Source organism: Phalacrocorax aristotelis, chromosome 7 (genome assembly GCF_949628215.1).
Source record: "Phalacrocorax aristotelis chromosome 7, bGulAri2.1, whole genome shotgun sequence".
NCBI lineage: Eukaryota > Metazoa > Chordata > Aves > Suliformes > Phalacrocoracidae > Phalacrocorax > Phalacrocorax aristotelis.
In genome coordinates, this window is record NC_134282.1 from 52,223,971 (window position 1) to 52,238,420 (window position 14,450).

The 14,450-nt window shown below is 49.8% G+C and overlaps 1 protein-coding gene across 1 annotated transcript in view; it reads right to left on the reverse strand.

Annotated features, from left to right (window-relative positions):
- Positions 1–932: 932 nt before the first annotated feature.
- The window catches only part of IGDCC3 (immunoglobulin superfamily DCC subclass member 3), a 112,438-nt gene continuing 98,920 nt past the window's right edge, over positions 933–14,450 (reverse strand). The window contains exons 10-14 of the mRNA XM_075100730.1: positions 9,214–9,402; positions 8,855–8,959; positions 7,617–7,755; positions 6,926–7,133; positions 933–6,816 (exon numbers count right to left, since the gene is read on the reverse strand). Of these exons, the coding sequence (XP_074956831.1) occupies positions 6,652–6,816; positions 6,926–7,133; positions 7,617–7,755; positions 8,855–8,959; positions 9,214–9,402 (806 nt within the window). The 3' untranslated portion in view covers positions 933–6,651. The remainder of the gene's footprint in view (positions 6,817–6,925; positions 7,134–7,616; positions 7,756–8,854; positions 8,960–9,213; positions 9,403–14,450) is intronic.

The window sequence follows — 14,450 nt, forward strand, 5'->3', positions numbered from 1 at the left end:
AAGAAAAAAACCTAACAGGATCTGGAGAAGGCCAAAAGTGCTGCAATATTTCGATTTTGGTGCTGAATTGATGCTCGTGGTCAGCTGGGCTTGCAGCTCGGGCTGCATGGAGGGGCACCATCTCCAGCTCCCTTCCCTGCCTCTGTGCAGGTGGCGCCTGAAAATTTGGCTGAAATGGTCCAAAAATACAGGCGGTCATACCTGGGGTGGATTTCTGGCTGGTGTGAGAAGGCTGGGCTCCTTCAGCCTCTGCAGGGCTGTGTCTGTGTCCCCATCAGGATCAGCTGGCCCCCCAGAAGAATCACAATTACTGCCATATCAGCCACCTTTTCACATGGAATAAAGAAAACAGACCCAGCGGGGCTGTTAACCAGTGGGTTTAGCCACTCTGCCTGAGATTCTGAGGTTTGTGGCCGTGGCTCCCCGGGATGACCCCCCCGCCCCCGCCTCAGCCATTGCAGACCAGTTTGCAGCTGGAAAAGGCTGGACCATGGCTTTAATCTGGGGTTTCTGTCAACAGCCACCAGGTAAAGCCACTGCTAGCGCCCGAGGCAGTGGGAAAAGCAGATAGCAGCAACAGCTGAGCAAGAAGAGCCAAAATTAATTGGAAATTAATTTGCACCTCCAAGCACGAGGCGTCATACTGTGACCCTGGGGCTCCTCGTCTCAACCACCTCCCCAGGTGCCAAAGAGCCACCAGCAGCCCCCAGCACTCCAGCCCACCTCCCCTGACGGCTTGCCCTGAGGTTTATGACCGAAGCAGCAAAATAAAAACCCCTCAGCCCTTAAAAACTGCATTTTGGCAGCTGCTCTTCGAGAGGAGCCTAATTCAGCAGCCCTCCGCATGAAGCGGCGCTGCCTCGAGCCGCCCCGCACACTCCCCACGCCACAGCCGCGCACGTGCTGTGGCACGAAGAAAGCACCACTCAGGCTGAAGCACTCGAGCTCATTTATTCTAGCTTTATTTTTCTTGTACAAGTAGCCACAGGCTAAAATCTAAACAGAGCAAACTACAAAAAAACTGGGTTTTATTTTTTTTTTTATACAGAGCTAACAATCGTAGGATCAGTGGGATTTCAAATATCAAGACAGTTCAAAGTAAGAAAGGTAGAAAATAAACAGTAGAAAAGTGCTTTGCAATTTGGGTTTTTAATATTACTCTTAACAGTTGATTCCCAAAGAGGAGTGGGACAAAGATTTAGTATCGTCTTTATTATTATTTTATTACAAACACAAAGATATTGCAAGTTTAAATGATGGAAATATGATCAAAGTAAAATCCCTCTTTGCTTTGGAAGTAAGACCCTGATCCAAAGCCCTGTGAAATCAGGCTTTTCCCCGTCTCGCTGGGCTTTGCACCGGCCCCGTCCCTTCTTGTTACACAAAGCTGAAGCTCAGACTCTGTTCTCGGAGGAAACCCGGCGCCGTTTCACTGATTTCCAGTGTTACGGTGGGTTTCGATGCCATGGCCTCGCACCAGCAGCGCTTTCAGCTGGGGGTGCTGGTGCTTCTCACGTAACCCTGCCTGCAGCTCCAGGCCAAGCATCTTTCCTTTTTTTAATTTGATGGGTGAGGAAAATAAATGAGCAGGCATCAAGTTGCTAGATAGGATCTTTACTCTGCCTTCACTGGCGCAGCATGGGGAGGGATAGATTTCCAAATATTGTTTGCACAGATGAAGTAAGTAAGTAGCTTCTCCTGCCGTTTATTTTCATAAGCTTTTAATTTCCTTTTTTTTAACTGATCTTCCCAGACTTAAGTGCTGTCAGTCAGCTCAGAGAAGGCTCAGACACTGCACTGATCCCCACCCCCCCCCCCGAAATGCCGTGGGACGGTTATCCTGGAAAAACAGCCCACGGGCAGCAAAACCCTTCCCTTCACCATCCAGAAGCAACAACACTTTGTAGCTTCTCTCCTCTTTTATTGCCAACTTAAAAGGTACAGTCCCTTGGTACAATTTTGGGTGGAAGCCTTAAAATTCCCAAACTGGTCCAGCACTTAAATATTTCAGCATCTTTACTAAACAAGGAAGAAGAAAGATATGGTAGACAAATAAATACCTGAATCCAACAGCATGAATATACCCTGTCACAGCATAAAACTATTCCCTGTTCAACTAAAGACAATGTGGATACTATCCCTGAGGTAGCAGCCATCTCTGGTAAACTTGAGAGCTCCGAGAATAAGTTGTGCCCATTATGGGTTACCAAAAAAACAAACAAAAAAAAAAATATCAGCTTTTGGATACTTTATTCCTTTCTGTAATTTCATCTCACCGCAGCCAGGAAAGCAAGAGAGATCTGCCCAGAAAAGGCAGCAAGTTGAATAAGTGGAATTATTTGCTTGGAAAAATACTAGAGGATGAGATTCCTACCCCAAATGCAGGCGGTAGCCAGCGGCTTGCACCGGATCCAACACCTGCACATTACCCAGCGGTTTTGTCTCCAGATAAAACTCTCTGATTCCTCCCGTCGAGAAAAGGGGGGAAAAGAAAAAAAAGAAGTAAGAAATCTGGCAAACTGTTGCTTAAATGTTTGAGGTGCGTAAATGAATTATCGGGGCAAAGGGAGCGCCTGCTGTTACCTGATCTCTGGCAGGCAGGTGAGGACGGGTGCAAGGCACCGGTAACGACCCCTGGCACAGCCTGGCTGGTCCGGCCCTATGCTCTGGGTATCTACAGCGATGGCCGGACCCCTCTGCTATGGCGTAGCCCCCCAGCTGCACGCCCCCGTCCTGTTTCTGGCCCCGGGCGGTGGCGGATTTGGTGGCTGTGGGTTTGCGCCCTGGATACAGCAGAGCTTTGTCCCAAGGCTCAGGAGGGCTCACCCCTCCTGGGATGCTGCCAGAAGCATCTCAGAGCAGAAATGTGCCTGTTCAACCAACAGCCTGGCCCAAGCCTGAAGGTTATTCCTTTGAAGAAGTCTCTGATTCCATGAAAACAGGTACGTGCTCACGGAAGACCTGGGAAGAGCATTTCTGACACCTGTAAAACCGCCTCCAAACCACCAGCAGCACATGGGGACCTGCAGTCCTACGTGTCTACCCAAGGACAACACGTCTACCTGAGTACAATGCGTCTACCCAAGTACAACTGCGCCCCAAGCACGGAATAATAATCCAGAGGTTTCCCTCAAACACAGGGCAGCAGTTTGGATGAACCAAGGACAGACTTGAAGCTGTACCCCACGCTGAAACCGAACACAAGCTCTTTTTTTTTTCTTTTTTCCTTCTTGTTTTACAGATTAAAGGCCAGACCCAGTCCAGGTGATGTTTTCCCCAGTTTTCAGTTGGCACAGCTTTGCCTCCAGCCTGGCTCAGGCATCGATGACTGGCGAGAAGGGCTGTGACATGTTGCTTCTCCAGCTAACTGGCAGCTAGATGTACTCCACGGCACAAAGCCAGAACGTGCCATTTCGAGTGATTTGGTTTTGCCCAGCTTTGTGGACTTGGGAGGCTTGGATAATTCAGGGAATACCACGTCCTCCTGCTGGATCTCCAGACTTCAGCCTCACCTCTTCGGGGGCTGACCTGCCACAACCATCTGCTTTAGGTCCCAATGGTATGGATCGACAAGAGTGGAAAAGAAACCCCAAAAAAGAGGAAAAGCTAAAAATCTAAAAAATAGTCTTTAAAGATTCACATCCATCTTCAACCATCTCAAACCAACACATAACCTGCATTGGTTTAAACCATTACATTTCTGCATAATTATTAAAAAAAAAAAGAAAAAGAAAAAAGCTCTATTCTTGATATACTTTCGTATTTCAACTAGTCAAATGGCACAGCATTTCCCTTTAATAAAAGGAAGTAGTGACAAATACTTGTTACTATTACAATATCACAATAATATGATATTAAATTAATAGCATGTTCACAGCTCCAGGAAGTCTGAGCTGAAAGCTAGTCTAAATTCTGTGTTCACTTTGGCAACAGTACTTATTCAATGTGAACGTCGGCATTACACAGACAAAAAAAAACCAACCCAACAATAAAAAGAAAAGCTGGGCTGGAGCAGGGGCAGGATGGCAGGAGGAGATTGGGATTTCTTTGATATGAGGTTATAACTTGAGCCATTTGGCATCTCCTCCTCCCTCCTGCCCTTTCCAAGCCCCGGCATCCTCCGGCTCCCAGGTCAGGCTGGGCTGTGCTACCGGTCTCGTGTGGTGCCACCAGCGCTGTCCCACCGCGGTCCCTTCCCAGGCTGTCTCCAGGTGCAGCATCATGCAGAGGGAGCATCCCCCCACAGTAGGTGTGAGCAGGAATCGGTCTGATGGCCCATTCAGCCTCTTTGGTGGGGTGGGCAGAGGCTGTTTGGGGGTTTAATGCGTAAGTTTAACCCTTCAGATTTTTTCTGTCCTGCAGGATGGCTACAGGAGGAGGAATTTTAATGGGAGAGGGCTACAAACACCGAACCTCAAGAGCTCCTTGCTCTCGAGGTCAATGCCATTACATCTGCTTGGGCCAAGCGGCATGATTTGATCTGGAAGGACAGAGCCCTGCTCACAGCTAAGCCAGCCCAGCACCAGGACACAGCATGGGGGAGAGACATTTGCCATATCATCGGTATATTGTATTATTTACAGTCATCCCATTGCCAAACGGGAAGGTGACAAGGGATGTTTCTGACACAAGGGACTCTCCCACTGGTACCATTTAAAAAAATACAATTTTTTTTTTTTTAAACTTAAACTCCTTTCCTTTCCTGATTCCTTTCACTTTTCCTTGCAAATACAGCGACGTTTGATTTACCACCACTTACACAAAGAGTTCAAACCTTCACATGCACCCAGTTTTAACCAACCCACGTGGTGGGGAAAGGGCTGCTGCCCTCCGGCGCCAGCTGGCCGATGTCCCCGTCCCCTGTGCATGCCCCCATCTCACTCCATGGACAACTTACAAGGCTGCACCATGCCAGGACAACCCAAAATCATGGTGGCACGTTGGCAGTGGTCCCTGGAGCGGGGGAGTCACGCATAAACCCTCTCTTTGGTGTCGGGAGCGTCTCTGCCAACCCTGGGCATGGGGAAGGGGCAGCTGCTGACAGCCCCCCAGCATCCTCCGGCATGGGGCCCTGCTCTGCATCACCACCGGGTGCCCTCCTCGCCTCGTCCCTCCCAGGGAAGTGAGCCCTTGTTGGCTCAGCTCATCCTTTGGCTGTGCCTGCCCGCTTGGAGATGAGCCCCTGCTCGCTGGAAATACACTGGAGGAGCTGGGAGCAGCCCAGCAGCCCAGCAGCCCCAGCATTGCAAGGGGTCTGGGAAGTGCTGTGTCAGGGTTTCCTTGTAGGCGCTCCTGATGGCAGGGTGGGCTTTGAAGGGACAAGATGGTGACGACCAGGTTCCCATCTCCCAGGGGTGGGTTATGCTGACACGTGGCAAAAAGCATCCTGCAGGGAATCAGCCTTGGTGAGCCGTATTGCGTACACCCAGGATGGACCAAGGGAGGCACCACCACTGCTGAAATTGGCCCTGCAAGAGCAACAGTGCCAGCGAGCCACGGGGCATCAGGCCGTGTGCCTGTGATGGTCCCAACAGTCTTTAAAGTAAAAAAAAAATCCATGATACAACTCTCTGCCACACAAAAATCACACCAGAGCCCTGCTACATGCCTAAAAGTAAAGCTCATAACACTAGTGAAGCATCTCGCTTCACGCGGGGCTGGGTGGGAGAGGCAGGAACTGGGGGAGAGGAGAGGGGACACACACACACACACACACACACACACACACACACACACACACGAGTTTCTATCACACTTGAGGTAGAACATTGCTTTCAAGGTTTGGAAGTGCTTTACATGGGAACGACAACAACAAAACCACCAAGGCGGCAGATACAGAGCGTGACTGCTGAGGTAGGACCAAGCTTGTACTGACCAAGTGCTATGCTACTTGTTTTTTGAACACGAAGGAAGACACAGGTATTTCTGCTTCCCAGAAGACATTCATTCCGGTTGAGGTAGGTTTTGAGTTCACTCGGGTTGTCTGTCCAAGTCTTTCAGTAGCCCTCAGGCAGGCATCCTTTGACACACACACTCTTTTTTTTTTTAATCCTTTTTTTTTTTCATTTTTTTCATATTATTTTGAGTCAATCAGCAAAAAAAAGTATCCTGAGAAATAGCAAAAGTGTACAAAATCATCAAATCCGTGGAGAGATGGCCTTCCCGGACCTCGATTTTTGGAGTCAAGTTAGAAGGATTTCTCCAAATCCAGTCTTCTGGAAATAAAAAATAGATCCAAAAAGTAGTCCTAAAGCTGCTGATCAGGAAAAAGTCTGGGATGTCAAGAGAAGGAGGCTCCACCGCATCCCCAGTCTGTCAGAGATGGAAGAGTTTGCCAAACTCTGCCAAGGAGTCTTTTACTTAGCAGCTGCAGGGAAATCCATCGCAACCATTCTCAATAAAGCCATCATCGGAAAAAACACACCGAGAGGCCCGAGAGAGGTCAGAAAGATAAACTTCACAGAGTTTCCAAAAGGCTGTATACATATATATATATTTATATATATATAAAAATAAAGCAAAACAAAAAAATAACAATCAGACCTTAGAAATCTTCAATTGACCTGAGATTGACGACTCATTGTAAAGACATCACCAGCCATGGGTTTGGTTTCTGGTAACTCCTACAAGAGGGTTTGAGTCTTGGCAGTTTTATCCTTCATTGGAGGGTCGGTGGTTGGGAGCCGGAGCTGCGGGGCTGCCACTGCAGGGGCTTTTTGGGAGGGGGTCTGGCTGCTCCTCGATAATGCTGAACTCATCCAGAGGGAGCGTAGATATCTGGGTGTCGTCGTGGGTGGCCGGCGGGCTGTGAGCCGACTGGCAAGAGAGAAGGGGACAATGCAACGATGGTGGCAGGTCACCGATGCGCTTAGGCATAAAGCCGTGCCTGCACTTCCCAGGCGTGCTCCCATCCCACTGAACTTACCGTTATTCCCTTATCCTGCTGCTCCTGGGACAGGGATGCTGGGAATAACCTCTCCAGCTCATTCATATCCAGCTGCTTTCCATTCAAGTCCCGGTCATCCCTGTCTCTGCGAGTGGTCCCGTTCAGGATGAGGCCCGTGGCACTCCGCTGGCTCCTGGGGATCTGCGGGGTTGACAGCTGCTCCTGCACATTTTTGCACATCAGCAGCCTGAAAAAAAAAAGAGGCAGAGCCTGAGGGTGAGCAAAGCCGGTGCCTCCACACCCTTCCTTCCCACAAGCTTGAGTCTGCCTTATCCCTCTGCTACATTCCTTCACTCCTTAAATCCCTCCTATAAAGTCAGGTCTCTTCCCCTTTCTGTGAATGGTTTTGGTTTACAGGGAGGGTCAGGGCTTGCCATAGCGATGCTCCTAGGAAGTACCAGGTCCCTTGATGGGGACTGGAGCTGACGGGGTGTATTTGCAGAAGCCTGCTGGGCCTGGGTGCCTGGGAGGGAGGCAGGAGCCATGCTGCAAACAGCACCCAGCATTCACGGGAGCCGGGCTGTGCAACAGCACGCCACGGGATGTGTGTCCAGAGACGCGCATGGGAACCAGCCCGTCATCGCACTGGGGGTGCGAGACCCCTGCAGGGATACCCACATGGCATTAGGGACCACCGCCCCTCATGAGCAGCGGTGTGAGCAATTCCTACCTTCCTCTGTACCCAAACATGAGGAAGAGGACACAGAATATGATGCACGTGACGCCGATGTGGATCCCAATGATGATGCCGGTCGTGGAGGTTTTATTGTTCTGCTCATCCTTCATGCAGTCGCACGGGGGATTCAGCACTGCCACGAGAAAGGGAGAGAGCGGGGTCAGCGTTGCTGTTTTCCTATTCCTCCTCCAGCTTTTGGGGAGCCCAGAGCAAAAGCTGGAGCCTGCGCGGTGCTGGGAGATGTGTAGGGGGAAGAGGAGAGCGGGGGGGGGGCGGGGTCACTGCCTGCCAAAGCAGCTCCCCTGCTCTTGGTACCCCAGGAAGGCAGCCACAGCAAGCACAGGACTGCAAGGCCTGTAGACAGCCAGCCCCATTACCTGGGCTGCTGTTATTGGACACAATTAAGGAATAAAAAAGGCTCCAATGCTAATTTTTGCAAAACCCTGTGTCCAAGGTGGGAGGTGAGAGGCGGCCACCACGCCAGAGCAGGCTGATGCCTGACGAGAGTACCAAGTAGGCAGATGCCAGTGAGATTAGGATCTACTCCAACACAGGCAGAGTAATAACTGTCTCTTGAACATATTCCCACTGGAAAGCTTAAAAGGCTTCCAAGAGCAGCACGATGTTTTTTACACATAGATGAATATGAAAGGTGCGATCAGTTAGAGAGTCCCTCTAGACATTTCCCCTTTTCTGCCACATAATGCAGTGCTCATGCTCTGTAGCCCTTCTCCTTTCCAAAGCCATGTGTCGTCCCTTCCCAGCACCATTGAAGGTCAAAATATCCAGGAGAGCTCCAGGAGAGCGGAGATGCTTGGTGCACCATGTCCCACCTGAGGACGGCAGCTTTCAGCTTATGCATGGGGATTTGTTCGTGTTCATGGCCTCACCTCCAGCTTGAGCTTAGGGGACAAAACTGGCAATTATAGGAACATTTGATGTGTCCTCTCCTCCTTGCTGAAAAAGTCACAGTGTGCTGTGAAGGGGTGTCAGCTCACTAACTCTCATGAAGGGCAGCAGGGATGGTGCAAGCCACGTGGCAGAGAAGCCACTGCTACCGGCACCAGGTGGTCCCAGCCCTGCAGAGTTTCGCTTCATCATTATTTATGATGCTGAAAATAAAGGAGCAGCTGAAAACGAGATGGTGGGGTAGAGCCGTGGGTATCTGGGGGATGTGTCTGGTCTCACCGCCTTCCTGCAAAGTGGTTGTCACAAACGACGTCCCGTCTCACCTGTCCTCTCCACAGTTTCTCTCAAGGACACGAAGCGGACAGTTGAATTTCCATCCCCGTGCTGGTTATAGGCGAGGAGCTTGACTTCATACACCACCGACGCATCTGTTTTGGAGGAGACACAAGAGGGCATTTCAGCCTTAATCATTAGCGTTATCTCCCCAAGTGATGCTTATTTAGGAAATGCACATCTTACCAAATATACACAAGATGCTGCTACTGGGACAACACCCCGAAAACCTGGGGGAGAGCTGCAGCATCTCCCATTTAGTGGCTTTGCAACACACCTGAGCTCTCCCACCACAACGGGCTCTCCCAGGGTCGGGAGGCGACGCAGATCAAGCTGCCACCATACTCACCCAGGTGGGTAATGTTGTACGCTGTTACGTTGCTGGGCAGCAGCACCGGACCTGTGTACTGGGAGAGGTGGACCTTGCGGTAATACAACTTGAAGCCTTCGTGCTGGCCCAGTTTGATGGAGGGCTCCCACGTAGCCTGGACAGTGGTGCTGTTAATGACTTTAATAAAGAGGGATGGCATGGCTGGGACTGAAACAGAGAGAGAAAGACAGTGAGTTGCATGTGGTTTTTTAGTCTGCATGATGAGAAACTCCCCAGCAGCCTTTCCCTGTGGTCACTGCCCCAAAACATGCGCTGGATGAGATTTGAGAAAAATTAGATCAGCCCAGATCCTGGTTTAAAAGCTCTGAACTTCTTCAGGGAGCTGTAGGAGTTTCCAAGGGTTTCCTCTGCTCGGTTCAGCAAGCAAAGAGGCTACTTTTACACTCCACTTGCAATCTGATGCTCAGCCCCCTCGGGTCAGGGCAGGAATGCAGGACTTTGGCAACGCATTCCCAAATTCCACTTTTCTGCCCTCGCCCTGAGGGTAGCGAGGACCTTTCAGAGTGATTAATGCCCCAGGGAGGAAGGAACCAGAAGGGATGGAGCTGGAGGCATCCATCTTAAAACCGTGCTAGGTACCTGCACTGGCTTGCAGGGTGCACGGGATCTTGCTCTCCCCGTTGGCTTTGGGAGGGAGGTTTGTGATTCTGTGTCACTTAGGAGAGAAATGGGGCATCTTCCTTAACAGCCCTAAATACCTGAGCAGCCTGAGATCCCTGCACAGCTGTGGCTGCCTTGTTTTGGTAGGCTGGCACTTACCTGGCCTTAGGGGTGCATGGGGGTTTAGCTGGGAGGATGTCCCTGCTGCCGCCCGGTGTCACCGGGGCCTGATTCAAAGTCCACCAGGATGCCTTTTGCTCCAGTCAATGCCCCCAAACCCTGCCCTCATTCTCGGGGTGTGCTTCGGGGAGGGGGGTCATGGCCGTTTCCTCCCCAGGTCTCCAAAAAGCTGCCTGGCCCCATCAGCCTGGGCTGAGAGATTTGCAAACCAAAGCCAATTTTCTTGTGATGTAAATACCTGGGTATTCCAAAGCTGGTTCTGCACCAAACCCTGCCCGGAGCCCTGTGCAGCACAGAACCACTCCCCAAGCCTCCTCCTTCCCCTCTCCCTCCCTTTCTCCTACACAGATCACCCCAAAGCAGAGATGTTGTCTCAGCAGAACATTTCACTGATGACTTTTTTTTCACCTTTTTCCACAAAATGCCCCCAGGCCAAATGCTCCCATCAGTTCTCCAGCCTTTGGCACCATTCAGACGGTGCAAAGCACCAGGCGTTGCAGGCTCTGCCCTGCCCAGGGCTGTGCTCTGGCACGGGGAGGAGAAAGGTTTTCGGGCACTGCTCTACCAGGCAGAGAGCTCACCTAAACCCTGCAGCAAAAGCACTGGGCAGAACAACAGTCCTGCTTCTCCAGCAGCCTCCAGGCTTTGAGGCAGAGCTAGTTTTCCAATCCCACACGATTACAAGCTCAGAAATCCCCAAATATAAGGATTGCTGGGGTTGCATTGGACCAGCGCTGCGTTTTATCTTATTTTTCCCCAAAGGGTCTCTAAAGGATGAGCATTGCAAACCTGGCGTTGACGGCATCCTCTGGCAGAGAGTTCAGCGCAGTCATTTAGTGAGCAATGGTGAAAAGCAGATGAAACGCGGCCATGTCAGTCTAAGACTGACAAGAGCTAAAAAGGGCACTTCTTCAATGTAATAGTAAAGGCAAACCGCACAGCACAACAGTTTGCCTCTTCTCAGGCACTGAGAGCTCAATCTTTGCCACAAGGAGATTTAGGGCAAGCAAAGACATCTCTCCTGGTTAGCAGGAGGGTCTGGACAATCCTGTCTCTTCCCAAAGTGATCCCCTCCATCAGGCTGCAGGAGCTTTGCCTGATGCCCTCCACATAAGCATGATGAGAGGAACAAGTCCATGCTGACTGGTGAGCATTTCCACGTGGACTCAAGAGGAAAGACTCAGAAAGCAGCTGTCCTCAGTCAGGTTAACGAGATCCCATCCTGCCTGAGTGCTGCTGCTGGGAACAAATGGGCTGAAATACTTTTTCTTGCTAGGATTTATTCTGATTTCATTAGTGAGAAGGCTGCGCTTAGCAATTTCTGGGTGCAAAACAGGGTAAATTCTATTTATACCAGAAAGTACCATCCTTCCCAAGGCTGCATATTTTTGCAATCTAATTAAATACTCTTTTATTTTTTTTTTTTAAAGTCTCCAAATTCCCTTTAGGGCAAAATTAGGAACTGGCTGGATCCCCCCTCTGAGAAGCTGGACTCTTGCTTAAAGCATCATTTTCCAAATCATGGGTGAAAACGCCACAGGAAGGGAAATCGCATTATCCCATGGACAAAGAAACACTGATGTGGGTCATCCTGATTTGCGAAGAGTTGGCTTTATTTTATGGTTGCAGAGCCTTACATTTAATAAAAACCACAAGAATATCTCTCCTTCAAAGTACGGAATATATAGTATTTATTCAAACTTTGAGTATATATATGTATAATATTGGTTATATGTATGCACTCGCAGAATGCATGTGCTGTTTATAACGCTATTACACAAATAAGTGTATACAGATGGAGTATATCTGCGTGTGTATAAATATATGTACACACACCGGTGTATATGTGCTTCACAGAAGTATATATAAGACACAATATGGAGCTACTGTAAGTGAGGCATGTCCCTCATGCTAAGGGCTGGGATACTTGTTTTCCTCTTCCGTGCTGTTTGGAATTTTCCCCAGGTCATTTCAACTTTCTTCTTGAAGGCGTCTTTAGCCGAAGATGACTAAAGGAACAGTCTTCATCCTAGAGAAATGTCAAAAAGTCCTGGAGAAAACCCTAAAAAGCATTAAAAGACAAGAACAAGGAGTGTGTGCTGCTTAATGAAGCGGAGAGAGTTTGAGATTTAAAATACCATGGCATTTGTGAAACGGCGTAAAGGAGAATGACAGGGAGGAGACAAGAGGACCTTCCTAGCGAGAGAGGTTTATGGAAGACAAAGTTCACTTGGGTAGTTTCTCTATGGCTCCTTCCCTTCTACTTTTTATCCAAAATTATCACTGGCACAAAGGAAGGAGCACTGTGTGTCTAGAAAGCGGCGGAGGTTTCAGCCAAGTGCATTCTCAGCATATTCCTAGCCCTGAAAAGCTGACCTCCCCAAGCCGAAAGCAGCCCTGCTCCTCAGCACCTTCACCGTATTCCCACTCCAGACAATACCAGTATAACACGGTCACTCAGATCAGCCTCCAGCTGGAGCATCTCTGCTGGACACTCCGACAAGCGCTGCCCCGGCTCTGCCGAGCTGTCCCTGACTGGCAGATTCACCCGCCGTGCCCTTTCCACGCAAGGCAGGATGCAGCAGCGTGGTGACACGGGCATCCTGCCATCACGGGGCTTCACGCACACCTCTGTGCACATCTCACGCGCGTTACGCTGAGCTGGGATGACAACGCCGAGACACGGTGTGTCGGGGAAGTCCCGTCCCTTTCTGAGGCTGTTAGCACAGACCCAGGGGCTGCCCAAGCCCAGGGAAGTCACAGCTCTCTGGTGCACCCTGGGAAGGCACGGCGTGAAATGGCTTGGCTGTGAGAAGAGGCAAATCTGCAGGGAAACCTTAATTTGGTGACAAAAGCTGCTGGATCCTGGCTCTGTGACCCGCTCTCTCTGAGCAGAAGGCAACAGGCAGCTGTGTGAAGCAGGGCAAACAAATTAAACCAGAACTGGGGCTTTTAAAGCTCTTTTTGTCTTCCTACAAGGCAATCACAAGTTGGGGTTGAGTGATCTTACCCAGGCCAGCTTGTCCATCCTGAACATGGAACTAATTGCTGAAGCTTCGTTACACAGGACAAGCCTTTTTTAAAGGATAGCAGAGCAGGACAGTGATGCCTTGAAACTTCAGAGGGCCAGGAAATTTATGATCCCATTACCGGATACCTAACTATTTCTGTCACGACTGAAGGTAATAATGACAAAAAGTCCTCTCTAGCTTGACCCAGACTGCTGCAGGAACACCAAGCTCTATGAAGCATGGCTGGCTTCTGGCTCCTGTAGCTGAACTCAGACCATCGGGTCAAGGAGTTTCAAGTGTTGCCTTAGTCCATCCTTCTGTCTCTCAATTGGAAGGAAAAACAAACTCCAAGGGTGACCGATTCCCTGCAAAGTGCCAAGGAAAATAAACTTGCAGGGCAACAACCCAGCAGGGCGTGGATTTATTGGCATTGTTGCTTAAATGCTGTAGTAAACATCTGCAAGGGCTGAAAACGGAATGAGAACTAGATCCCCCACCTGGAAGTCAACACACGCTTTCCTTTGATCCTAAATAACATCCTCACACCCAAGGCCCTCTCTGCTGCAAATTCACGATTACTGAGTGTTCACAAGAACAATGCAACGCTCCTAAGAGATTAGTCTCGATATAGAATCATAAAATCGTTAAGGTTGGAAAAGACCCTTATGATCATTGAGTCCAACCACTAACCTATCACTGCACGTGTGAGATGAGCCAGGATTCAGAGGTGCTGGAGAGGTACATGGGTCTCTAGGAAAACGTTCCTAAAACGCCAGCTGACAGATCACACTGGGGCTGTGGTTTCTGTCTGGTGTCTGTGTGCAAGGGTCCTGCATTATACCGCCCACTTTCTTACTGACGAAGCTAACCGGTGGTCACATCTGGGAGGCCAAGCCAGGGAAAAAGTCTTGGAGATCACCCTAACTTCCCACTGAAACAGAAGGCTGCTCCAAGGCAGGGATTTGTAAGTCAGGACAACTCAGCTCTAGTGTGATTTCTCCAGGGTAGAGCAGAAAAAAAATAAAATTTAAAAAAGTGTGGCACCTATCAAGTAAGAGCTGTGAGTACCAGAGCTGCTGGAGGATGCTGAGACGCTGCTTGAGCAGGAAATCTGCATTTAGCAAGCAGTTTAGGAAAAGCCCAGAGCAGCTGCAATGCATGAGACCAGCCAGACTTGCACTCACCCCCTGCTACAACGTCAGCTGTGAGAGGCAATGCTGCATTTAAGGCAACCAGTCGATGCCCGTGTAATGATGTGAGTTTTACACAATATCCCAGAGTATGAGGAGGAGTGGGAACAAGGAGCATCAACGCCACAGGCTATGTGCCAAAGCGTTCCGGAGTGGGTATCGGGGTGATGGGCGCTGCTGCTACACACAGCGGGTTTCAGCATCTGACAGTCCA